We start from the raw sequence: 26609 nt of genomic DNA, 5'->3' as shown, positions 1-26609 counted from the left end.
TTTTTTACTACCTCCTGGAGAGTTCATTTTCATCAAACCCGCAAGATAATAGTATATTGAAAGGGTAACTCGCTGCTACCATTATGTGCATAGTAACGGTACGTGGTTAATATGAACTTATTCGCCAGCGAAGAGTATTATTACCATGTAAATATCAATATTACTCTCGCGATCCAGAACATCACGAAAACTCTTTCCTCCTGGGTATCGTGACTCGGGTACAGATAGTCGTTCCATGCGTGGATCTTGTTTACCCTCGTGAAGATGATATTTGAAATGGAAACAATCAGCCAATCAGAAACGAGATCGGCCGTTTGCGGTTTGAAGGCCGCGCGCATCTGTCAGTTTTCGGCCGTTGGTCTCCGAGAGCGGATGTGAGCAGTGTCGGTGCCGCGCGGCGTGGCCGTTGGTGATTGTGCTTGTGTGTTGTTCATCGCCTAGAGCCTCTGTGGACATTTTATTGTAAGTACCGATGTGCTAGAGCATTGCGTGCCGTTGAGTGGTGCTAATTTGACCTGGTTAACAGGACCCCGTGCACGGCCACGTGGCCTAGTGTTGTGAGTACGTACATTAATTTTGTTGTGATGCTACAAGTTTATGCATTTTGTTGGTGACTTTGAAAAAGCCTTGCACTGTAGTGATCCAGTCTCATTATCTCACGCAGACGGGCGACCACCCAGGAACGCCGTCGCTCACTTCAAATATTGTGCGCTCTGCCTAATCCAATATGAGGGCGCTGAATGTCTTGTATTCATATTCAAATTGCATTCAAGTTGTATCGTGGTGTTTATTTACCGCTTGTGCATTGCTGAACGCTTTGTATAAATTTGTATGAATAAGTGAAGAGTCTCACAATGTTCATGGTTGGTGTGCCCCTCGTATTGTTTGTACGGAAGCCAAATATACCTACATTGTTGCTCTTGAAGCATTTTTTTTTAGTTGGTGAGCTCCGGTTAACAGAAGCTTCGTGAAGCTTCTGAAGGAAGCGTATGTGGGTCTGTTACCATCCTCTGGGGGGTTTACACTAAAGGAAAGAGTAAACATTACCATGTGACAAAGGGTAGGCCATAAGAATATACTCTCTGTAGGAGGGTAAAGCACAGAGTAGATGATGCGTTACTCCTTAAAAAAGGGTTCCGTTAAAGATTTACCCTTTCAAAGAGTGTAACCCCAAAAATGTTACACTCTAGACAAGAGTAAATCAAAAGAGTTTACCATTCAGAAGATGGTAAAAAACGTCTGTGTGTCATGTTACCCCTCCCTGGCGAGTTTACTCTTCATGAAAGAGTAAAATTTACCATCTGGAAGGTGGTAAAAAACGTCTGTGTGTCAAGCTACCATGCTATGGCGGGTTTACCCTTCAGGAAATGGTAAAAAAGTTTTCAGTGTACAGGTAGTCCGTCGGAACAGCAGCACGACATCCCCACCCCTCGGTACAGTCCCACGAGCCACGGTGGGTAGACACTACATAGACACAGGAGACTGGCGATGGATGAGACGCGTGCGGCTCTCTGTACAAAACCCTGGGCGATGAGATTATCTTAACGACATGCGACGTGGGAGCACGCGATCGCCACGGTAACATGGAAAAGATGCACGGGAGTTAATGACATGAATTATCGGTTTCCAACGTTACCACGGAGCCGAACATGTGCACGGGTAGCTCCACGGCCACACTATACACGGCACGGCACGGGAGCCGTGCAGCTACATTGTACAGTGGGTGCGCGGTACTTTAACGGGTACACGTTACATACACGGTTACCTGTGGTCCCTTTTGGGACACAGTATGAATGCCTTTCGGGGCGGGGACGATCGGTTTGGTGATTTTGATATGAGATTACCGAATCTTTGAACTCAGGCTTTAAAGCTCGCTCAATGAGTTTTTTAAACTATTTGCGAATAAGCATCTGATTTCTGTTACCTAGGCATATTGGCGTTGAAATATACCCCAAATTACCTTGCCCCGAAAGGCCTCCCATTAGATATACCCATGACATGGTATGTACATATTTTAGTTGGGCGTAGTACGATGCACGAGACATCTGGTGGTTCGTGTACATAGTGGAGGGTGTCGTAGGTGTAGTGGTACACTTAAGCAGAGTAGATCACGTCCCATAACGTCTGAGAGCCGACTGACCGGACGGTATACGGTACGGATGCACCGAGACACGGGCTCACGTAGATCACGGCTGGCGACGCTGGCTACTGAATCGGTGGGATGTGTCGCACTCGAGGTAAGCGTGTAGAGGTTTTTCATCAGTGAACGGCCATGAAGAGCAAGGCTCGTGTTTTTTTTGTAGACGTACTCTAGTACCCCCCCCCCCCTTTAATCATTTGGTGTTTTTACAGCATACCGTATTTGCCAGTAGTTAGACGCGTTTCGTGTTGTGTCAGCCGTTAAAAACGTAGCTTCGATTGTCCTGTTTCATTTGATTCGTATAACATCGAATAGACGCTAAATGAGTTGTTTTAAAGATAGTGAATCAAAGGCTTACCACAGGCCTTGTTAAAATTAGCAGTCTAGTTGCGTTAGCGACCAACAGCCGTATATTTTCCGGTACTCTGCCTGTGTTCTGTGTGTGCTCTGTCCGTGCCGTGTGTGTTCTGTCGGTGCTCGGCGCGCTCTGACCGTGCTCCGTGCCCTGTGCTCTGTGCTCCCGTGCTCCGGCAGCAATTGGACGGTGATATGGACGCCAGCACGCGGGAGAAACTCATCAAGGACTTCCAGGACCGGCTCAAGAGCAAAATCAACCCCCGCAACCTGCAGCGCTACGTGCAGTGTTTCCTCGAGTAAGGATCGGTGGCGCAGCCTGGGGCGGAATCTGCACAAAGACAGGGATTGTTGGTTGTAACAGGGCTGTGTCGAGAGCTCTAGAACTTCACTCATTGTAAAACAATAGTCATCGGACCCCACTATGTAGCGTATCGTTCTGCGCTTGGAAACAAAGTTCAACGAAACAAAACTTTTTAAACCAAATATTGATAAATGAAATCGCTTATCTCCGTCACGTTCCCTGTACTAGAGACCGACCTGGTCGGTATGCTTCCTAATGTCGATACGGGCCTGGCAGACCATTTCGGTCCAGGTATGACCTATTCAGTGCGGTCCCTGCAGTTCAGTTCAGCTCAGCTCAGCCTTGAACTGAGTCCGCTGCCACCGGCGGCCGCGGCCCCGACCGGCGATTCGTAGCGGCATTGATCCTCGGCCGCCGGGCCGGGCCGCGGCGGCTACCCACGGGCGCCCGGCCGGGGAGGGGGGAGAGGGGGAGAGGGGCGCTCGATCGGCGCGGACCGTGGGCGGGAGGGAGAGAGAGGGCAGAGAGACGGGTGACGGGATTGTGGTGGAACGGGAGGGAGGAAAGAGAGGAGAGGGCCGATTGAGGAGATTACATAGGAACAGATTTGCCTCTTATTTACGCCGGCTCACGTTCCGTTCACTGACGTCGCCCGTTGTCCTGCGTTCTCCCAGCCGGACAGACATCTCGATGCAGGTGGCCGACCTGAAGATGGAGACGCTGCTGGTCACGGGCGCCAAGGCCTCCCACAACCACACCGTGCACACGATGCACTCGCACATGAACAAGGCCAAGTCGTCGCTCATCACACTGGAGGGCGTCGGCGACGTGCTTATCGAGGCGGTGAGTGGACCGGCGACGGCTGGTCGAGTCCCGTGTCAGACCGGACTGGGGCGAGAGCCGATACCGGCGATCAGTCCTTCTTATGTTCGTCTGTTTACCTGTTTTATCTATTCTTCCTTTGGTATATGCCCCCCTGAGTGCCTGCTGCGCCGTCCTCTGCTGTTCAGAGGAGCTGACCGATGTGCGCGCCCTCTGTCGACAGCCGGAGAAGTTCTGCAGCTCGATGCTGCTCTTCTGCAAGGGCCTGGGCATGCTGACCTCTGTGAACGCCCGCGCGCGCACCCTCTCCAGCGGCAGCGGCAGCGGCGGCGGCGGCCGCAACCGTTCCATGAGCATGGAGGACTACGACAAGCCCAACGCGCGCCGCCTCTCGGTCACCAAGTCCTAAACACGTGAGTCCGCCCGCCGCCGCTCCGCTGCGCCCAACGCGGATGAAGTGCCAGTCCTCCGCTGGTTCTGTTGTTCTAAAATGTAAGAGTTAACCCTCGCCCGTATTGGTGTTTTTCCAGCCGCGAACGTATAAGGGGGGGGGGGGTCCGTTGGACCCCCCCCCTTGCCGTTTCGCCCCTGATCGAGCTAGAGCTTCGCGGAAAAAACGAGCGTGTTGCCCGTGACGAGAGGAAGCCGATGATACCCAATTTTAAGGTCCTAGGTCATTGGTTGACCTTGCAGGTCAGGTCAATGACCCCAAAGGCGGGAAAATCGGGACCTGTTAGAACGTCGTAAAGTGTGGCTGCTATGGGGTTTTTCGGGGTGCTGATCACGAATATCATGTTAGTTTTGATCACAGATGATGTCTTTATGTATTTAGGCCAGGTCGGGTCAGGTCAGGTCAGGTCAACCAGTAAGGGTATTCGTAGTAGGTGGCAACCGCCTCTGACAGCTTCGTAACATGTTACGAAGGCAGCAAAACTACTTCGTAAATGTTCATATGGTTGCTAAATTCGAATTCAGCTCCAAAAACTGGCCTAGAAACATGTAAAACTCGAAAAAGTGAACCGAGGTCATCAAAGGTCAATGACCTGACCTGACCTTCAGGAGACCTTGACACCCACCCTAATGCATGGGGGCAACAGCATATCACATGTTTGAACGCTTGAAAACCACGAAAAGACTGCAAACGCGCGGCTAATGCGAGCCGACATACGCCGAATCGCGATTCCAGCCAAACATGGTCTCGAAAAGTAGGTCACAGGTCAAAGGTCATTTGGGTCAGGGTCATGAAATTTTCAGGGTAGGTGTGAAATTGATGAACGCGAGGGTACTGAAAGTTTCGTCGCGATCGGCCGCTTTTTACGCGAGTTATTCGCGAAAAACCATGGGGGGGGGGTCCGTTCGACCCCCCTATACGGGCGAGGGTTCAGACATCAATGGTCCATATTTCTCGTTTCTTTCGCCCAGCAATCTGGCTCAATGGTTCTGAATGCTATTGTTATTTGTAATTCGTATTCGTTTCGGGCTTCGCTGAGGTAAAAAATTGTCAACAATTGTTTTTTAAGCAATGTTATACTTCAGTGTAGCTCGACACGAATACGAATCACAATCATTTACCTGAGGAACATTAGAACTGATGCTTCGTCAATACCTACTGTTAGTTGTTACCTCTCCGTTTCAGCTGCTGCAATTCGTATCGGAGACTTGGTATCACCAGAAGAGCGAGAGAGGGACGGAGAGAGAGAGAGAGAGGAAGAGAGCAAGTTACGGGAGCGGCTGCGCCATACCGAGCGACTGAGTGCGCGAGAGAGTGCGGGAGTGTCGGGGAGAGTGCAGAGTGTGTGAGTGCGGACGGGGGAGTGCCAGCCGGGACCGCAGAGACCCACACCGTAGCCTCAGACGACCACGGCCGGTCGTGCCCACTGTAGATATAATTGATCCGCCGCGGCGCCCGCCGTAGGCTCGGGCGCCGCGCGGGCGCTGCCCTATTGCGATCTTGCTAGGCTAAGGAGCGAGTGCGGCCGGGGCGGGCAGGGTCGGTCGGCGCGCGCCCGGCCAGGCCGCCGCAGCCTGCAGACAGCTCAAAGCGTACAATCGGACGGCGGCCGGCCGGCGCGCCGCACAGCGACCGGCACCGGCCCGAATACACGCAGTGGCCCCGGACACCGTGTTTGCTTTGGAGGGGAGGGACCGGAACTGGTTATGTAGGAGGGGAATATGGGACGCTGTTGGGATGGAAATGACGGACAGGGTGATTGTTTGAGGGAGCAGTGGGGCCACGATGTTTGTGAGAAGAGCAGCGGCAACGGAACACGGGTCAACAAATCGTATGGGTTAGAAACGGTCACATAGAGCACGGAACCATAAGACAAAAGAGAGGATGAAACATCTCGAACACTAGCCACCGGTCTGTCATTCACCTGCCTCTCGCATGGAGACGGCGGCCGTTGGTGTTATTAGTTCCTTCCGCGGCCAATAAATATATCCGAATACGGACGTCAGGCGCATGCTGTGCCGCAAGATTTAATTCCACGGCCGCTAGATATCACTGGCAGTTGCGCCTGATTCATGCTGTGCTGCGACGCACCACAGTTTATTCTACGGCCGCTAGATGTCACTGGCAGTTGCGCCTGATCAATGCTGTGCCGCAATACTCCATAGTTTATTCTACAGCCGCTAGATGTCACTGGCAGTTGCGCCTGATCAATGCTGTGCCGCAGGACACCACAGTTTATCCTACAGTCGCTAGCAAGTCGCTAGATATCATTGGCAGTTGCGCCTGATCCATGCTGTGCCGCAAAACACCATGGTTTATCCTACAACCGCTAGATGTCACTGGCAGTTGTGCCTGATCCATGCTGTGCCGCAATACCCTATAGCTCATTCTACGAGCGCCTGATCCATGCTGTGCCGCAGGACACCATAGTTTATTTAACGGCCGCTAGATGTCTGGCGACCAGCGCCTGATCCATGCTGTGCCGCAGGACACCATAGTTTATTTTCCCAGCACTGGTAGTAGAGACGAGATCCAAAAGGCAGTGTATTCCAACAACACGAATCCAATGATCGGCACATGCATACGAGATGGGCGGGAGACAGCCTCCCCAACCCTCTCAAAACGTCGCTCTACATCGTACGGCCCGCACGGAGGGCCCTGCCAGCTGGACTAATTCTCTCACTCAATGGAACGGGAGGCTGGGCGAGTTCGGCAGCTCCAGTGAGCTGTGGTGAGCTCAGCTGTGAGCTCTGACACTGAGCTGTGATAAGTCCAGGTAGCTCCAATGAACTGCGGTCAGCTCAGCTGTGAGCTGTGGTGAGCTAAAGTAAGTCCACTTGGCGATCTGTTGGTTCAGATGGAACTGGACGACTCTGTGACACCATGCGCCGTCTCGGATCACTGGAACGGGTAGCCGAGGGCGTCCAGGTTCTGGTCGAGCAGTCTCAGCGAGGTCTCCCGCAGTTTCCCCAGCAGGTTCTGCAGCTCCGGCTGGCTGAACTCCTGGGAAACAGCAGACCACACGATCACATCGGCGACTGTTTCACTAGCACTTGGTACTTGAAAGAACAGATAGATAATCATTCCGATGCTAATTTTATAAGCATTCATGAAGTTTTGTGCGTTAACACGCGCAGTGGAAGGGTTGCGAGTACTACGCCCAGTGGAAGGGGGGGGGGGGTGCGGATGGCGCCCCCCCCCCCAAGATCTCAGCTCCCACTGGAGCCAGAAAGACGAAATTTGGAGGGTAGGTGGGGGCCCTGGGGAACTATGTTGTGTGTGAATTTCATGACCCTAGGTTAATATCTTCAAGGTCAAATGAGGTCAAATGTGGTCAAATCTGCCATATGAGCCACTTTTTTGCGTTTACACGCCGATAACTCAAAAAGTTACCGGCCGATTTTCTTTTGCTTTCACTATACGAAAGAACATACTTTTGTGAGTATGTATGGTGAATTTCTAGTTAATCCAGCAATAAATGTGGCAGTTAGAAGCCTGCTAAGCGTAAGATGTCGCCGGCTGAAGCGGGATCGGCCGACGCGGGAAACGCGGCAATCACAATTTTGTGTTTACACACTCATAACTCAAGTTGTTACCGGCCGATTTTCAAAATTCTTTAACCATAAGATTGCCTGCACATTTGTCTTCTCACCAAATTTGACGCGAATCGAATATAATCAGCGGTAAGGAGCGCGATGTAAAGACGGAACCGTCCCGCCCCGGCACAGTCTACAATTCAGGCGGCGCGTAACGGCTAGCGCCGGCCGCCGCGCCGCCGCAGCGGCAGGATGTTTGACTTTACACCGCTATTACTAGAAAAGTTGTGAACCGATTTTCTTATTTCTTGCACGAGAAAATCCGCAATTCAATTCTGGACAGGTAGCCAAAATTTCACATTAATATTATGTTTGCGGCGTGAGTTATTGGCAAAAAAACAAGAGGGGTGTGCGAAATCCGCCCCCCCCCCTTCCACTGCGCGTGTTAAATAAGTGTTCTTGGAAAATCATTAACTCATGAAAAATGTCAATCCTTCTTTAGATTCAAAGATTGAATAGGTCGGCACGGGCCGGATTCGGACGGCAAAGTACGCGGTAAATCACCCACCCCGGCTAACCCCGGCCGTGCTCTGTCACCCCCCACCACTGACTGACCTTGTAGAGCTGGTACTCGTCTCCGGCCACCAGGTCGGCCAGCCGGGCCGCCTCCCGCAGCCTGCCGCTCTCCGTCAGCACCGTGTGCAGAACACACACCGTCTGCGGCACGTACAGGCGCCGCAGCTGGGCCAGCTCGCGCTGCCGCTGCGGCTCGCCGGCACCCTCCGGCGCGGCGGCCGGCGGCGGCGCGGCGCGGTCGGCCATCCAGCCGCCGTCCGGGAACAGCAGCACGTTGTAGAGCCGCTCGGCGGTGGCGGCCGTGGCGGCCGCGTGCGCCGCGCGCCACCGCTCCAGCGCCGTCTCGTACTGTTTGAGCCGCTGCTCGTGCGCCACCGTCTCGGCGAAGGAGGCGGCCGGCCGCAGCTCGGGCCGGCGCGGCCGCTGGCTGTAGAACTGGTCCGACCAGTCCTGGTACGAGTCCTGGCCCAGCTGCGAACGGAGGGACGTCTCAGTACAGCCGCATCCACCGCAAACACACATCAGAGGCCGCACGTCACTTTTAATCATTAGAGTTGATAATGGGTAGGTATCGCATAGCAAAGCGAAAGTTCATCGCAAACAAAGAATTAGGTGAGAATCGAGAGGTCAATTTTGATATAGCTCGAACAGCAATCAGTCCAACAGCCAAAGCTACCTCTCGTCCCCGCCCACAAACTAGTGGTCACCGCTGGCACCCCTACCATGAACGCCTTGACGCAGAGGTGCTCCTTGACGACATTGTCCTGATCTGGCGGCAGCTCAGTCTCTCCAGTCGTCTCCTTCCAGCGGGCCAGCAGCACGGCGATACTGTCGTCCGGGATCTGTGAGAGACAACAGGGGTCAGACCCAAAGACAGCCACCCAGCACGCGGCCAGCAGCACGGCGATACTGTCGTCCGGGATCTGCGCGGCGGCGGAGAGGCAATTACAGAGGTCAGCCAGCCGTAGGAGCATTCAAAGAACAAAGGCATCAGCCGCAGAGGACGTAAACAGTGGCGGCTTAACACAGAAATCCCGCTTTCGATATATCACATTGAGCTAAAACAGGAAACGGAAAATTAGTTTGAAAGTGTATTCAATTGTTCTACAGATATCCTAAGCGGGATTTGACACAGATCCAGTCGGAGCCTTTCGACGAGTCCCTGAGGTCTCATCGCCCGGCTGCACCAGCTAGCAGCTGTTCTCACCAGTTAGGTGAGTTGCATGCCCCTGCTCTCACCAGCTGCATCAGTTCCCTGGCGGCGGGCAGTTTCCTGGCCAGCAGCAGCCGCCGACAGATGGCGTTGCCCTCGCGCAGGGCGTCCAGCCGCTGGGCCGGCTCGAACAGCAGCCACTGGATGGCACCGGCGGCGCGGCGGTCGTCCTCGCTGGTCTCGGCCGACAGCTCGGCGGCCGGCTGGGCGGGCAGGCGCGCGGCGCGCACCACGGCCAGCGCGGCGGCCGGCGCGTCCAGGCCGGCCTCCTCGGCCAGCCGCAGGGTGCGCAGCCGGTCGGCCGGCGCCCTGGCCGACTCCATGAGCGCGGCGCACCACTCTGTCTGCAGCGGCGGCGGCAGCAGCGCCGTGTACCAGACGGCCAGCGGCGCCTCCTGCCGCGACACCAGGCGCTGCGGCGCACGGCGGGATAGGCGGTCAGAAACAGGCTGGCAGGGGAAATTCGTAAAAGGTCCAGAGCGCAAGATATGAAACCGGTCAGAGAACGACAAGGGATTACAATCTAGTTGGCATAGAGAAACGGGAAGCATTTCGAAACTCGGCCCGTATGAGGGCCCCGTTTCCCCACTTTCCACTATCGCAGCCCATTACTCACCTTGACGTAGGCCTCTAGTACGGTGACGCAGTGTTCGTGGTCGACCTCTGTGGACCCGTACTGGCGCACCAGCAGCACGATGTGCGCCAGCGAGCGCAGCAGCTGGTCGTTACCCCCGTCCTCCTGAACAGACCACGGGGGCGGTCAGTGGAGGGGGAAGGGGAGCGCAGCAGCTGGTCGTTACCCCCGTCCTCCTGAGCGGGGCAAGGGGGCGGTCAGTGGAGGGGGAAGGGGAGCGCAGCAGCTGTTCGTTACCCCCGTCCTCCTGAACAGACCACGGGGGCGGTCAGTGGAGGGGGAAGGGGAGCGCAGCAGCTGGTCGTTGCCTTGGTCTCTTAAACAGACCAGGAGCCGTATTCACGTCGACTTCGTAAGTCGATTTTCTTTCGTAAGTATAATTTGGTATTCACGTAGACACTTCATAAGTTTTTATCGACGGAGTTCACGTGCATAAAAAATATACTTAAGTAGGTCAAACTTAAGAAAATTCTTAAGAAAATGATCGACGTGAATACGGCCCAGGACGTGCAGTGTGTGAGTGTGTGTGTGTGGGGGGGGGGGGGGGGGGGCGGCAGCAGCTAGTTAGCAGCTAGTCGTTACCCTGGTCCTCCTGAACAGACCACGACAGGGCGGTCAGTCATGGAGGAAGAAAAGCGATAAGATCGTAAAACTTTCGGCATAAAACCGAAAATTCGAAACATTCTCTAAACACGGACATTCTAACGCTTAACAGCTAAATGAACCACAGTAAATCGATTATCTGATTTATGATGACGCGTTGTATTCAAAAGCTTTCAGTTCCGAAAAGGCCAACATCGCGATAACTATCTCTCGATCTCGATAACTATAAGTTCACCCTCTCGATCTCGATAACTATAAGTTCCCTTCCATTACGGAGTGATAGCTCGCCCTAACTAACCTTGCAGAAGGCGGCCATTTTGGCGCACATGGTGGCCTCGTCGCCGAGAATGGCGCACTGCTGGATGGCGTTATAGAGCCGCACGGCCTCGTCAGTTCGGCCCGAGGAGTTCTCCAGAGCGTCCACCTCCGAGAAAATGGCGTCCGGCGAACGGCTGAAAGGCACACAGGCAGTCACTGCAGAGTGGTATCTCAAACAGCATGAGAGTTCTTGACAAAGCGCCTGACGACTGAACACCGACACACAAAATGCAAGATACAATGCCCTGCAATGAACTGCTGTTGCAGCGCAGTTCCCAGTGGATAATTGCACTGTGACCAGCCCGTCTATTGCGGGGAGACTGCCATCGGGCTGGCGGTCTATGAGTTCTGTGTGGGCCCACCATATGGCTGACCTCTTCTCAGTGTAGTGCTGGGGCAGCGGCCGGAGCTGCCTCAGCGACTGACTGTTCTCCCGCACATCGGCCTCCACGCGCGAGTCGACAAACACCTATAAACAAACACCAGTCAGTGATTACAAACACCAGTCAACAAACACCAGAAAGAGGTGTAACAAACAGTTGTCAGAAAACATCAGACAGAAATGACAAACGCCTGTCAATAAATACCAACCAGAGGACTGTCACCAAAACGTCCTGTCAACACAAATACCAGTTAGACAGATATTACAAACTCTGCTCGACAACTCGCCCCGTCCCGGCTGCGGCCAGGAGGAGGCTGGGATGGGCGTGTCTCGAAGAGGGCCCAGACGCGGTCTCTGAGACACTGACCTTGAAGAAGGCCCAGACGCGGTCCTCCCAGGTGCTGCAGACGGGCAGCAGGGCGTCCAGGTTGCCGCAGAGCGCGCCGTATACGGCCCGCTCGTGCTCGTCGTAGGAGACGTCCTCCGACAGCTGCCACGCAGTCAGCTTCCACAGGTCCCTGAACGGAGCCGGGGAGCGGGAGTCAGATCATGATACCTTCAGAGTGTCCGGTGGTGGCCGATATTCCCGAATGTCCGCTATCCTTCAGCGCTATGTTCTTTAGTGTCCGATAGTGTCTGTTGTCCCCCAATGTGCAACAGCGTTCAAAGTCCTTATGTGTCCGGTGGTGTTTTTTTTTTCAGTGTCCACAGTCCACAGAAGCATGCGGTAGTGCCCGGCGTCCAGCGGCGCCTCCACTCTCACCTGAGCGGGTTCCCCTGGACGGGCCGCGGCTCACTGGCCGGTTCCTCGTAGTTGGGGTCGTGCGCCAGCTTCCAACCTTCGAGAGTGGCGGCGCGCCACGGCTGACCCACGCGCAGACACAGCTCCTGCGCCTTGGACATCTGCCCGGAGCGCAGCAGCACGAACATGTAGCGCAGCAGGCGCCGCTCGTCGTCCTGCAGAGCGGCGGAGGAGGCGGAGCGTCAGCAAAAGAGACCAAGCAACAGACACTGCAGTCGCACAGATACTCCGAGCAGTTAAACACCCAGAGAAAGGTCACCCGGAACAATTACACACAGAAAGATGGAGTTTGGGACAACTTAACCAACTGCTGGTCCTGACTTTACAGGGACTGAGGCACTGGTCAGAAAAGACTGAAAAACCTGCTTGGGACCTATCGGGAGCCATAATGCTTTAAAAACACCAGACCGGTGTCAACCAGGGATCACGGTGGTTAGTGGTTACCTGGTCGAGGTCGTGCAGCGGCTGCCTGTCGCGCACCGGTCCGTCCGGGTCCATGCTGCGGCTCTGGCCGAGCGCCGTCCGCCCGTCGGCCGCCTGCAGCGCGTGCAGCGTGTTCTCCCAGGCCACGGCCGTGTTGCCGAAGAACTCCACCTTGTCCATGTACCCGCTGACGATGTCGTCTGCGGCGCAGTGTTCCAGCCAGTCCACCACCAGCTGGGCCTGTCCATCAGGGACCGGTCAGTGGACGGAGACTGAACACAGGTCAGTTAGCGGAGACGGACGTGTCACGGTACGTCAGTGGTTACGGTACGGTGTACGTCAGTGAGTTCGGCGTAGACACACTGGCTAAGTCGGCAGTAGCTGCCTCACTGGGACCAGACCACTGGTGACAGTGAAAAACTTCCCGCACCAACCCTTACGGCACTGTCCCAGACACCCAGTAGAGATCTGTCCCCCCTCCCCCAGGGCCAGACTCCCGTTTTCAATATCCCTCGTTCATCTTTTCACCGCCCTTTGTCACAGTACGCACCTGGCGGACGTCGGTCTGGCACTTGAACAGGTCCTCGGCCAGCCTCTGGTCGGAGCGCGGCCGGCCGACGCCCTCCAGCAGCAGGGCGCCGGGCTCCTCCGAGGTGACCAGCAGCCGGTCGCGGTACAGCGACACCAGCAGCCGCCAGGTGTTCCGCTCCTTTGACAGCTGGCTGTGCAGCTGGCAGCGGAGAGGGAAGCGGTCAGTGCAGCTGCTCAGACGGGAGCGGCGGGAAAAAAAGAGTCGGTGTAGCCGAACTGATGAATATCTAATCGGATTTTAATTGATGGTATGGTTCTCACCAGCTGCTGTCTGATGGCGGTGAGCAGGTGGGTCTCTCACCTCACTTGCGCTGCGGTGAGGTGAGAAGCATTTCTCATTATTTGTTTATTGGGGCCTTAACGAGCGCCGGCTACCGGGCCATTTTGCGCCCCAGGTATTTCTCACCCACCTGTCGTGTGGCTGTGAGATGGGTGGCGCCCCGCTGCGCGGGCACCCTCCTGACCAGCTGCGCCAGCCGCTCGACCTGCTGTTCGGTCAGCTGCTGGTAGTCGGCCAGCAGGTCCAGCAGCTGGTTCTCGGACGGACGCTGGCGGTACGCCGACAGAAACTCCTCCGAGAGGCCAGACACCGCTGGGGACGGGGTGGGCGCACGACGGTCAGCGGACACCGGCGATCTGCCGCCAGACGCGGCTAGTCTCTGCCTGGATGAGTCAGAATCGCCGCCGACACCGTGTAGTGCGTCAGCAGGAAGTACAGAGCACACGGGCAGTCATCGGTCCAAGATCAGGTGGGCCGCGCTGAGCTCCGTTCACTTCCGTTCACACACACGCACACACGCGCTAAGACAGTCTCCCCAGGAACGTGCACCAGCTACAGAGTCTCTGTGACACGCCGTGCTCCTGACACACATAATTCCGCATCGCAGCGCCTGTCACTGCAGGAGGTTCCTCTCAGGCGCCGGCTGGACGGCTCGGCTGTCGGACGCACCTTTATCGCCCGGATCCTCCTCTGTGAGCATGGTGAGCTCGGGCTCCTCCAATATGGACTCCTCCAGAGCGGTCATCTCACCGGGTAAAATACCTGGGGGAGGGGAACGGGTGGGCAGGGCCGGCGACATTGTGTCAGAGGGCTAACACCACCAGCGACAACAGTGGACCCAGCACATTGGTCGCAAAACTCCGATTGTTTGAATAGCGTGATGCGGAGCTAACTAGCATACAACCATTAAGTGAATGTTGGATTTCCCAGGAATTTTGGACAAAATACATGCAAACATCTAACGAAAATGCTTTTTTTATTTTTTTCTCTCAAATGCTGCATAAATATGCCAAGCAAATAACGCCTGCGGTGAAGCCTAATCGGGCTGCCCGTCCGCAGGTAGCGCAACAGAGTTCAAATGACGATCGCTGTGAATGGTAGAACGGCGATAGACGCGCCGGGCGCCGGGCGGCTGCGCTGACTGGTCACTCACTGCGTCTGCCGCCGACCATGGTGTAGTTGGTGAGGTCCATGGTGAGGTCATCCAGCCGCCCGCTGCGCCGGGACAACACTGAAACGGCCGTGGATTCGTCAGACACAACACACTCTTCGGATAACAAACTGCGACAGCACTGCAACAGGAACAGCCCTGTCAAGCACAACACAATTTATCAGACAACAGACTGGCGGAGTGTCAGAGGACAAACCGGCTGCCCCATCACACAACGGACTGACGGTACCCACAGTGAGCCATGCGGTGCGTGCAGGGGAGGCCGGTCACTCACCGGAGCGTCGGTCCGGCTGCCGGGGCCGGCCCTGCAGGGAACCGGACGGACTCTGCAGGGCATCGTCCAGCCGCTGCAGCGAACGCTCAAAGATGTCCGAGTGACGGCTCTGCTGCCGCCGAGGCTGAGGGGTGTCCATGACTGTCCGGGAATGGAAGCCACGTCACAGGAGGAACTGAAAATAAGAAATGAAATAATCAATATGTAGTTTTTTTTTTTTTTGCTTTGACAGTTTGCAAGTATCATGACAGGCCATCATTTTTATCTCTTAGCTTATAATTATAACTATGATCTAAGGATATATTGACCCTAAAAATTGTTGCCATGTATACTTTTTAACTATCTTTTTGAAATTAATTGAATTCCACTGTGACTTGTAAGTTTCAAACCATTTTGTTCTCAACGCTCGAGCTATGCATTTCTTTGGAGATGAAATTTAAACTTAAAACTTAAACTTAAACTTAGAAGTACGTAATTTCGATCGGCCACTTGGCCTTTATGTCTGTTCCAGTCGAGCTGCTTAGCGTGAGTTTTATTGTTCACTGTTTATAGTTTATCGAAAAAAAACATCATCAGGAGTGGGCACCCAATAACAGATGTAGTCACAAATATTAAACGTACTGGGCGCTGTTCGGTCACAGTTTTTATCACTTATCAGCAGGCTGCAAGCATGCTGCTATTTCTTGGCTTCTCATTGGTCGCAATCACGTGGTCAATTAATTTGACCAATGAGAGGCCAAGAAGCGCCAGCGCCAGCAATGATTTCCTTTTATGGGGAAAACCCACAGCATGCTGATAAAAAACAGCGACCGAACAGAGCTCTGTTCTGTGTACGGTATCGTGTGTACGACGTCCGCCCACTGTTGGTATCTAGGCGATTCCTGAATTGGTTGAATGTAGTGGTGTCAACTGTCAACAACTTCTGATGGCAGGCTCCTACAGTCGTTTGTAGCCCTTTACCTTTACGGAGAAGGTGTTGCGAAGGACTCTGGAGACCGCATGCGGCTTCACCAGGTACGGGGACCCGCAGTTGCTACTGTACACGAACCCCAAGTCTAACCGTCTGTCCTGTCCAGTAACAACCGATAACATTGATATTGACTGCTGGTCCCTGTACAAGAGCAGCTGAGTTTCCTGTGAGTACCCTCTGACAGCTTATCGTTGTTCCCTGTGAGGGTGCTGGGACAATTTACTCAGGGTCGCTGTACAGTAGCAACTGCGGGTCCCTGTACCACAGCCAAGTGACCTATGGTTTCCCGGTCGGTTGGGCGGTCGAAGAATTCATGCGCAATTGACATGGATTCATTCATGAGTCCAGGTCAATTCTCTCCATGAAGCCCAGACTGGAAAGCATCCATACACTACGCCGGACGCCCTTGAGACCCTCTTGCGCCGAAATTCGGCGCAAGCAATTTTGCGCCGAAATTTCTCATGATTTGTGCCGAAAACTGGGCGCCTATTTGTGCCAAAATTAAGCCACTTTTAAAGAAAGCACCTGTGCGCATCTACCGATCAAGGCTGTATCAACCAGACAGAGCGCTCCGGCGCCTTGGACGCCCTCCAATGTTTGAGCGTCTGAATAAGTTTTTTTTCTACAAACCCAGTAGGTACCTCAATACGCTTAGCGCACTGTAGCGTGAAACAAGGCCGGAGCCGGAAGTTCCGGGACAAAAAAAAAACGACGGAGCGGTGTTTTCGAAGCTAGCGGGAGCCAGCAAAGGCCGGGCAGCGGAGCAGCACGTGCTCCGGCACATCAACCTCCTCTCGGCACACGGCGCAGAGCGCCGCGGGGCACCGCTTGTCTGGCAACAGCTGGCACGCCGCGGAGTGGAGACAGCCGATTCGGTGCACGTACTGGAGCGGGCGGCCCCAGCGGCCCGCCCTCATCTGTGATGCACAAGTCGAAACGACGTCCTCTCGGTCCTCTCCGTGGATAGGGAGCAGCGGCGTGCTCCCCAGGAGCGGCTTGAATAGGGACTCGGACCAGTTGTCGCGCCATTGATGCGAGACCGCACAATGTACCGCCCTGGTCAGAGTTTGAGGGCAGGGCGGCCGCGCTCTCATTCTCCTCGATACCGCAGTGGGCAGGAGCCATGAACCCACTGCAGTACTACTAAACGACGCTCGGCGATGTTCAAAAAGGTCTTCCATACCTGTCTCCACGCCGAGGCTTGAGGCCTCACCTGGGCAGCCGCTCCTACACCAAGTAAACTCGGGGTGGCTCGTCAGTTCGAGCACGCGATGGCCGGGGCGGGTACGTATCGTCCCGAAACTTCTCCAGAAGTCCAGAGCCGCATGCAGGGGGAATCTGCTGCTAAATTGACCAGCGTGCCGACCAAGTTCGGCGACATGATTTTCACAAAAAAAAATCTGCCGTCGCCCTGCGCGTAAAATTCAGCTGCCACCTGCCACCATGCACTGAATTTGGCACATGCGAAGTTAAGGTCTAGCTACACTATGCGGGATCCTACGTCCGTGATCTGCGAGTTTGGGGCTCTGGTATTAACTGGATAATTCGCCAGCTGACGCCGTATGGTGGCGCTAGTGGAGCAGCACCATATGACGTCAGCAGAAAACACCGTGAGCAGCTATGAAATGGGAGCGAGCACCACGGAAATATCGAAAGGTGATGGACATGTACTGACTTTGGTCATTCAAGTACCACCAACACCATACAAAAACCATATAATATCATCTAGACTGATTCTGGAATCGATTCGTTTGGGTATTTAAAACACATAAAAAATGTTTGTTACCAAATTCTGAAACAGTATAAGGATATTCCTGTTCCTTACTTTTACCTTGTGGAGTACTTTTACAATACCTTTTACTTGCTTTCTAGTGCGCCCATCACTATCTTAAAATCTGGATTGCAACGCTGTAGGAAAACTTTTTTTCATTTGTCATTTCTTCCACTTTTGAGCAGTGATAATTTATTTGGTTTTATACATTAAATAATGAAGACGGCTCCTAACTTTTTAGGGATCTGCAGTGGCCCAGAGAGCAAAATCAGATATTTCCTAGAAACTTGAGGCCACTATTTTCTTATATATAAGAAAATATGCTTAATAATATACAAATATTGACATGTAAAGAATGATACGGGTGTATGATTCTGCAGAAATATAAATTCAAAGTATTTAACATTTTTCAAGAACCTTTTTAAAATCTTCCATGATGACTTCTTTCAATACAAGGTGGAAGCAATTTCAGTAACCAATAAAGCAGCACAAGGCAGTACCTTGAGCTGCGATGATCCATAACCAATCGGCACCTGCAATTTGATCTTCGAGATGTACCCTGCCTCTGTTCCCTGACTTTCCCTTTTCGTTGTACCGGGTGAAGTGAATATTCTGTGAATATTCTTCTGACAGTCAGTTTTTAGTCCTACATTATGTTGTCAATCAGATTTAATTGGTTCAAAAACCGTCGTAGTCCGTCTCATTCGCAGTCTACATCTCCACATGCGCACCCATACATGCTAAAAATTTTCACTACGTATGTACTATGTACCCTGCAGCGTACCCTGATGAAAAATGTTTTGTTGAAATCAGAGACACTTCCCAAGGTAGGCCATAGTCCATGGCCATATATTTAAGTCAAAACAGATGAAACAGATAAACACAATTCCAATCATCAAGTCAACCAGCATCGACAATCTGCACATAAGTTCTAAACCTATTGCAAGACTACTTTGTATTCAAGCTTTGTATTGCAGAAGGGTGGAAGCTGCATGGAATTATGCGACAATTTCAGCGTGCATCCACGCTCGAAAGAGCAGGGTTAATTGTAACAATACCATAACAATAACGTAATTGTAGGTGTTGTGATTCGGTTGTCTCTTGTCTGTGCTGGCCATTGCGCGGGCGGTCCAGCAGCGGAACTCGGCTTCGCCGCCGTGGCGCGCTGGCAGTTGCTTCTTCTTCTTCTTCTGCATCCCACCGCCAACCCGCTCAGGGGGGCGGCGGGTCGAGCGGCAGCTCGGTCCGCCCAACATCCTCGATGAAGGTGACGACCTTCGTCGCCGGGCCGCCGAGGACGTCGACCAGGCGAGGGTCGACACCCCAGCGGCGGCGGCGGGCCGCCTCATAGGCCGGACAATCGGTCAGTAGGTGCGCCGCGCTGTCGGGCTCCCCGTACGCGGGGCATTCGTCGTCGGCTGCCAGGCCAATCTTGTGGAGCGTGTCACGGGTCAGCGGTGATGTGCCGGTCCTCAGCTGGGACAGCGTCACCGTGACCGACCCCCAGCGCGCCAGGGAGTCGTGGCCAGGCGTGGGGTCCGGGTGCGGGTGGGCAGCGGTTGCCCTCTGTCGCGACAGCTCCCGGACATGGCGCGTGACGGCGGCCCGCGCACTCGACAGGTCGATCGGTGCGCTGTCTTGGTCGCCCGCCGTGGCCTCGCCAGCCAGGCGGTCGGCGGTTTCGTTGCCGTCCAGCCCGGCATGGCCTGGCACCCACTGGAGCACCGTCTCGGTGCCGTTCTCGGCGAGGGTGCTCAGCAGCCTCCAGACCTCGGCGGCAAGGGCCATGGTCTGGTTAGCTGGGCCGCGGCCGAGTAGTTGGAGCCCAGACCTTGAGTCGGTGAGGAGGCGGACCGACTTGGTCGATGCCAACTCCCCGTCCTCCAGGCCGGCCACAGCCGCGAACGCCTCGCGCATGGCGGTCAGTTCTGCTCTTAGGCTGGAGCAGACCGCCCCTGCAGGAGCGCGCACGGTCTCTTCTCTGTTGAGGTGGTGGAACTGGATCAGCGCGCCTGCGCCGCCCTGTTCCGTCCCGCCGCGAGCCGAGCCGTCCGACCAGATAGTGACGTCCGGGTGCGGGAGCTCTGCAATGGCTCGCAGGGCAGCTTCCCTGCGGACTGCAGGCGGGTCCGACCGGCGGGTGGCCACGGGCAGGTCCACCCTGAAGGTGATGCCGCCGCGGTGGCCCAGCCATGGCGGGTCGCAGCTGTAGAACGCCGAACCTGTAACGCAATAGAATTGCAATTGTAACAAAGACCTGCATGGTCAGCACACATCTGCAGTGACTGTCATCCCAAGTTGGTATGAATTGGAACAAAGTTGGGTCATGGTAGCAGACGTAGCACAAGCTGTCGTGATATGCCATACCGTAGGACTAGGTCGTAGGTTGTAAATTTTAGGTTTAAGGCTGTAGGTTGTAGGTCAGGTTAGGTAAGGTTTGGTTAGAAAAACCCATTCTCGTGCATAGGGCAGCTTGTGCTACGTCTACCTTACCAATACCCAATTTGAATTCCCAAAATTGATGGCAAACAGGCTTTTTGTATAACAAGTGTGGTTAATTGTTCTAATCCCCGCTGCAATGTGAGGGTAACTGCTTTTCTACAATCACAATATTTGAATTCATATAGGTAGCCATAGGTACGTTTCACATAGGTTATAGGTATTCGACCATAGCCTCTCCGATTATGCCTTTCACTCGATACGAGCGGGACCCATAGGCCGAGTGGCCTTATAACCCGATGACCAACTAAGGTAAGGTAAGGTAAGGTAAGGTAAGGTAGGTGTTTACATGTTCAGAAAATGATACAAAATATGACACAATTATAGCTGCAACTGGATAGTGGATACCAACCTCAACTAAAAGTTTCTGCAGCCTTATAACCTAACACATGACTAAATTGCCAAAATAAATCCCTTAGTACAATAGCTTGACTCTAAAATAACAGAACTTTTGCATGCAGACCCTGGAAACTGGAGGGTTTATGAAAAGTAACAAAAATAAACATAATATGTTGTTATAAATTTCATATGTAGCATAAGCGCCAATACTGCCTTCATTTACAATTTTGCTACTGTTTTCCACTCACAAACGCTGCCCTCCGTGGACAGCAGCAGCAGCAGTGAAACGTCACCCGTGGTGTGACATCATCACCCATGACGTAATGGAAATCCAGTTGTTACCAAGGCCCCGAGTTTGTGGGTTTAGCAGAAAATCGGTACGCAGGTCAAGTTCAGCTGATAGGAAATACACAGGGTCGGCTACACTGGGGTCACGCAGATTCAGTCAAGGAAATCCCGGACGTTCAGTACTGGAAATGCCGGATAGTCAGGACGGTCAGGATGTTCCATACCGATATAAAGTTCAGAGCTACAAACTTTTTGCAGAATCTGCGTGCTTGCGTGATATGAGTGAGACAGTTGTTGGCGCACTTGGTGGCTCACCGTATGAATCTGAGTGACGTAATTAATAATTGTTTCTTTAATTTTCATGTGCTTTTGATGTTTTATTTACCAAATAAACTTATTATTAATGAAATAGTATAGAAGATAGCAAACTTAAGCGTTTGTTGCAAAAACATTTATTAGTTGTTATTATTACGTCAGCATACAATAATTCACGGAAATTCTGGAAAAACGCAGAAACCGATGTCAAGGGAGTCTCGCAATCACGGATCTGCAGATCACGCACGTAATTTCCTGGACGGTCACGCATAGTGTAGCTCAGCCTTTATGCCGGACGTGTGCCAAAATTTTTGGCGCAATCCTGCCACTACGCCAGACATATTCAGCATAACGTGTATTATTCCCAGTCTGGCATGAAGCATCTGAGGTAATGCGATCATGTCACCGCGGCCCGCGCCTTCATCAGTAGTACAGGGACAATTGAAAAACAAAAACAATTGACATAATTTCTTGCTAATGTAGCTTAAGCTTCAACGTCATCAATTCACCCATGAGTCATGTTTTTTTCAAAAATTGTGCTCAAATAAGCACCTAATAAGCGTAACCGGACAAATCTTCGTATGGCAATTCTTCGTCGCGCAATTCCTCGTCCGCATTTCTTCGTCCGCAAATCTTCGTCGGCGCATTTATTCGTGTCGCATAACTTCGTCTCGCATTTCTTCGTAAGCGCAAATATTCGCAGCGCATTTTTTCGTATCCGCATTTCTTCGTACGCGCATTTCTTCGTCAAGCATTTTTTCGTCCACGCATTTCTTCGTCTACGCAAATCTTCGTCCGCATTTCTTCGTCCACGCAAATCTTCGTCTGCGCATATCTTCGTCCGCAAATCTTCGTCCCCGCAAATCTTCGTCCGCAAATCTTCGTCCGCATTTTTTCGTCAACGCATTTCTTCGTCTACGCAAATCTTCGTCCGCATTTCTTCGTCCACGCAAATCTTCGTCCCGGCAAATCTTCGTCCGCCAATATCTTCGTCCGCAAATCTTCGTCCGCAAATCTTCGTTCGCAAATCTTCGTCCGCATTTCTTCGTCCACGCAAATCTTCGTCCGCAAATCTTCGTCCGCAAATCTTTGTCTCAGACCATCTTATCAGACCATCTTAAGTGAATGACGAATTTAATGCATGGAATGGATGATCGAAACTTTTGAAGTCATGGCAGATGAGATCACTCAGTCAGGTGAAGCTATTGTATTTGGGAGCCGACAATTGTAACATTCCATATCATTTGTGTCCGGGACATTCTTTTTTTCGCGGTCGTTGAATGACAATATAATCTCTTGTGCCCTCGCCGGCATAGGCGGCGGAACGGGGAGGGCACCGGGGCACCGTTCCCCTCTTTAATTTTGGCCTTTTAACAGTAGCCCTATGGGCGTTGCATGGAAAGAATGGGACCAAAAGTCGGCAGTGCCGTGCCCCCCCCCCCCTTAATTGAAGGTGTTCCGCCGCTACTGCTCGCCGGACCTATTTGTTTTCTACATAGGTACACGCCGGCCGAGGGGGGCGGGTACGACCCGCCCCCCCCCCCTCCCATCGCCGTTTCGCCACTGATGGAGCTAGCGCGTCGCGGAAAAAAACGAGCGTGTGCGCCGTTACGAGAAGCAGAGATTAATACCCGATTTTAAGGCCTTCTAGGTCAGGGGTCGACATACCGCCCGCGGGCCGGATCCGGCCAGGTGGGTGACGGTTGGATGCGGCCCGCGACCATCTGACGTCCGGCCCGCGGCTGGTATCAGCGACTTACATCGTGTTCCGGCCCGCGGTTCTTTCAGAAATCAACTCCGATATAAAAGTGACTGAAATGACCTTTGGCACAATACCTAGTTCTTCCTTCGCACACTTCATGAGTTTATAAACACCATTTGCGGGTGTTTTTGTCTAATTCTACTTAAAGACAAAACTTGCAACGGTAAGATTTGGTCAGCAGCTTTTGCGCGCAGCATCAACGACTGCTGGCTGCGTGCACTTGGCGGCTTCACGTGGTCTACTCGTTTAACCTTCCAGGCGGTGGGAGGGGGGCATTTTTTGCCCCCCCCCTGCATCTTCGAAACTACTGGACGGATCCGGAAAATTTAAACGGCGTTCGATAGCCCTGTCAAATTTGTGCAAGGAAGCTAAATTTCATTGACCTCGGGGTCACCGATGACGTCACAGGTCAGGTCAAAGATAACATGTTTCACCGTTCACGGGTCTTCTAGGGAAAGCGCTATAACACCGAGTAAAGCGCATTTTGTCGAAAATCAGCGATAGGGCGTCAGTTATCTAGTACATATGTTGCTATTAAAGGTCACTGGTCATACCAGGTCAGGTCGCAGGTCAGGTCACCAAGGGTCACCACATGAACCCAACCCGCAAATGGTGTTTATAAACTCATGAAGTGTGCGAAGGAAGAACTATTGTGCCAAAGCACATTTAAGTCACTTTTATATCGGAGTCGATTTCTGAAAGAACCGCGGGCCGGAACACGATGTAAGTCGCTGATACCAGCCGCGGGCCGGACGTCAGATGGTCGCGGGCCGGATCCAACCGTCACCCACCTGGCCGGATCCGGCCCGCGGGGCGTAAGCCGACCCCTGACCTAGAAGGCCTTAAAATCGGGTATTAATCTCTGCGTCTCGTAACGGCGCACACGCTCGTTTTTTCCGCGACGCGCTAGCTCCACCAGTGGCGAAACGGCGATGGGGGGGGGGGGGTCGTACCCGCCCCCCTGGGCCGGCGTGTATGTAGAAAACAAATAGGTCCGGCGAGCAGTAGCGGCGGAACACTTTCAATTAGGGGGGGGGGGGCACGGCACTGCCGACTTTTAGTCCCATTCTTTCCATGTAACGACCATAGGGCTACTGTTAAAAGGCCAAAATTAAAGAGGGGAACGGTGCCCCGGTGCCCTCCCCGTTCCACCGCCTATGCCGGCGAGGGTAAAAGAGATTATATTGTCATTCATCGACCGCGAAAAAAGAATGTCCGGGACACAAATGATATGGAATGTTACAATTGTCGGCTCCCAAATACAATAGCTTCACCTGACTGACCTCATCTACCTGACTTCAAAAGTTTCGATCATGCATTCCATGCATTAAATTCGTCATTCACTTGCAATGGTCTGATATTTCTTCATGGTTTTACTGAACCACATTTGTGGACGAATGTTTGCGGAGACGAAGATAGCGCAGACAAAGGTTTGCGGACGAAAATATGCGCAGACAAAGATTTGCGGACGAAGATTTGCGTGGACGAAGAAATGTGTGGACGAAAAATGCGGACGAAGATTTGCGGACGAAGATTTGCGGACGAAGATTTGCGGACGAAGATTTGCGGACGAAGATTTGCCGGGACGAAGATTTGCGTGGACGAAGAAATGCGGACGAAGATTTGCGTAGACGAAGAAATGCGTGGACGAAAAAATGCGGACGAAGATTTGCGGACGAAGATTTGCGGGGACGAAGATTTGCGGACGAAGATATACGCAGACGAAGATTTGCGTGGACGAAGAAATGCGGACGAAGATTTGCGTAGACGAAGAAATGCGTGGACGAAAAAATGCGTGACGAAGAAATGCGCCGACGAAGAAATGCGGAAACGAAGAAATGCGCTACGAATATTTGCGCTTACGAAGAAATGCGAGGCGAAATAATGCGACACGAATAAATGCGCCGACGAAGATTTGCGGACGAAGAAATGCGGACGAAGAATTGCGCGACGAAGAAATGCCATACGAAGATTTGTCCTGGAATCCCTAATAAGCACAGCACTGACATGGCAGGACACCAGGAGCTTCTCAACCTGTTTTGTTTAAGGACGCGTGTATATCACACCACGGTGAGATTTACATAATGCATCGCACTGTAGTGTAAACCTCACCCGGGTGTGATTTACACAATACACTACTCCTGTGTATATCACACCACGCGGAGTGTGATTTACACAGTGGGCCGGCAATGCGTAAATCACACCGGGGTGTGATATACACAATGTGCTCCTAGTGTGTAAATCACACCCGGGTGTCAGACCACGCAGCACCTGGGTGTGATTTACACAGTAGGCCCGGCAAATGCGTAAATCACACCGTGGTGTGATATACACAATGTGCTCCTAGTGTGTAAATCACACCTGGGTGTCAAACCACGCAGCACCTGGGTGTGATTTACACAGTAGGCCTAGCCAATGTGTAAATCTCACCAGGGTGTGATATACACTGTGTGCTCGGTAGTGGGTAAATCACACCTGGGTGTCAAACCACGCAGCACCTGGGTGAGATTTACACAGTAGGCACGGTAACAAGACACTTAACCAAACCTTAGACCTGACCTGACCTGACCTAACCTAACCTAACCTAACCTAACCTAACCTAACCTAACCTAACCTAACCTAACCTGACCTACTGATTTTTGCCTACCCGTGGATGAGGAAGAAGTTACTCGCATGAAGAGATTGCAAGCAATGGTAAGTCAAATATTTTTAGGTTAAGTCGTTGTGCATCAGGCTTCAGGCCTTCGGCCTGAAGCCAGATACACAACCACTTAACCTAAAAATATTTGACTTACCATTGCCTGTAATCTCTCCTAAGGCATTGCCTTCGGCACTGCACCGCTTCGCCACGAGCATTCAGACGTCGCTTTCCATATTGTATTGGTGCTTTTAAACTTGTCGGTCGGCAGCGAACCCACCGCTACCAAGGAAAAGCGAAAATGCGGGAAAAAGCGCCCGCGCCGACGGGACTCGAACCCGCAACATTCGCATCATGGTGCAAGCACCTTCACCACTAGGCCAGGCGGTCAGCTGATTCCGAGAGAGAGGACGCCCGGAATCCCGCCGGAATATTCGTAGTGCTGAGTCTGATCTGACCAATGGGCGAGCAGAGTCACTGCTCTGACCAATGGACGTTCAGCGTTGCTATGACGTCACATCGTGGTGAGATATACACACAGCTGCCCTCTCTGTGTATTCCTCACCCGGGTGTGATTTACACTACGTAGTAGATTTTGTGTATATCACACCGGGGTGGGTGTGATTTACACAAATGGCCGGTATTGTGTAAATCTCACCGTGGTGTGATATACACGGTCCCTTTGTTTAAAGCAAGGAACTGGTCTTCAGAATGTGTGATGGGTTCATACTTTCATAAAATGTAAAATACTCACAGGTAATCTACAAAAATACAAAGTTTCAAACGAAACCGGGGGCGTTTGGCATCGACTGGAGATCCCCGAGTACCCACCACCCATACCCAAGTGTTATTTGTGCTCAACTACCTGGAAGAAGTGTTTGCGTTGCCTAGCAACTCGAAAACCAATTTTTTTCGTTTGCTTTTTACAGGAGAAAATTTCAAATGAGCTAAAAATTACGTGTACGATACGTACAATGGACTCTAGAAAAATATGTTTTCTTTAAAAAAAATCTTAATTTTTTCTTTATGAACAAAGTAATTATAAATTTAATTAAAGAACAACATAGGCAGATACTTTCTGAACAAAAGTTTTTGCCTTTGCTACGCAATAAATGTAAAAACTGCGTCCTTACAAATTGTGTTCAGTCTAGAA

General features: G+C 52.6%; 2 protein-coding genes across 6 annotated transcripts in view; one reads left to right on the top strand and one right to left on the bottom strand.

Moving 5' to 3' along the window:
* LOC122385529 (uncharacterized protein ZK1073.1-like) overlaps nucleotides 1-5738 on the top strand; it is a 46364-nt gene extending 40626 nt beyond the window's left edge. For all 5 annotated transcript variants that reach the window (XM_043373867.1, XM_043373866.1, XM_043373870.1 and 2 more), the window contains 4 exons: nucleotides 2675-2793; nucleotides 3473-3641; nucleotides 3844-4033; nucleotides 5257-5738. In XM_043373867.1, coding sequence (XP_043229802.1) covers nucleotides 2675-2793; nucleotides 3473-3641; nucleotides 3844-4029 — 474 coding nt within the window. In that variant the 3' untranslated portion in view covers nucleotides 4030-4033; nucleotides 5257-5738. The remainder of the gene's footprint in view (nucleotides 1-2674; nucleotides 2794-3472; nucleotides 3642-3843; nucleotides 4034-5256) is intronic.
* An 864-nt stretch (nucleotides 5739-6602) lies between these two features.
* Nucleotides 6603-26286, bottom strand: LOC122385528 (nuclear pore complex protein Nup107-like). Its single transcript, XM_043373865.1, has 16 exons — nucleotides 26211-26286; nucleotides 14875-15049; nucleotides 14583-14660; nucleotides 14099-14191; nucleotides 13560-13741; nucleotides 13109-13288; nucleotides 12580-12798; nucleotides 12097-12290; nucleotides 11701-11851; nucleotides 11326-11420; nucleotides 10932-11085; nucleotides 10013-10135; nucleotides 9423-9809; nucleotides 8906-9025; nucleotides 8223-8654; nucleotides 6603-7074 (listed from the first exon to the last, which is right to left on the bottom strand). The coding sequence occupies exons 2-16, from the start codon at nucleotides 15011-15013 to the stop codon at nucleotides 6970-6972; spliced, it is 2652 nt and encodes an 883-aa protein (XP_043229800.1). The 5' UTR covers nucleotides 15014-15049; nucleotides 26211-26286; the 3' UTR covers nucleotides 6603-6969.
* Nucleotides 26287-26609: the final 323 nt, after the last annotated feature.

This window comes from Amphibalanus amphitrite, unplaced genomic scaffold (genome assembly GCF_019059575.1).
Source record: "Amphibalanus amphitrite isolate SeventyFive unplaced genomic scaffold, NRLGWU_Aamphi_draft 000221F_arrow, whole genome shotgun sequence".
NCBI lineage: Eukaryota > Metazoa > Arthropoda > Thecostraca > Balanomorpha > Balanidae > Amphibalanus > Amphibalanus amphitrite.
Note: the sequence above shows the minus strand (reverse complement) of the source record. Positions and strands in the feature narration are given on the sequence as shown.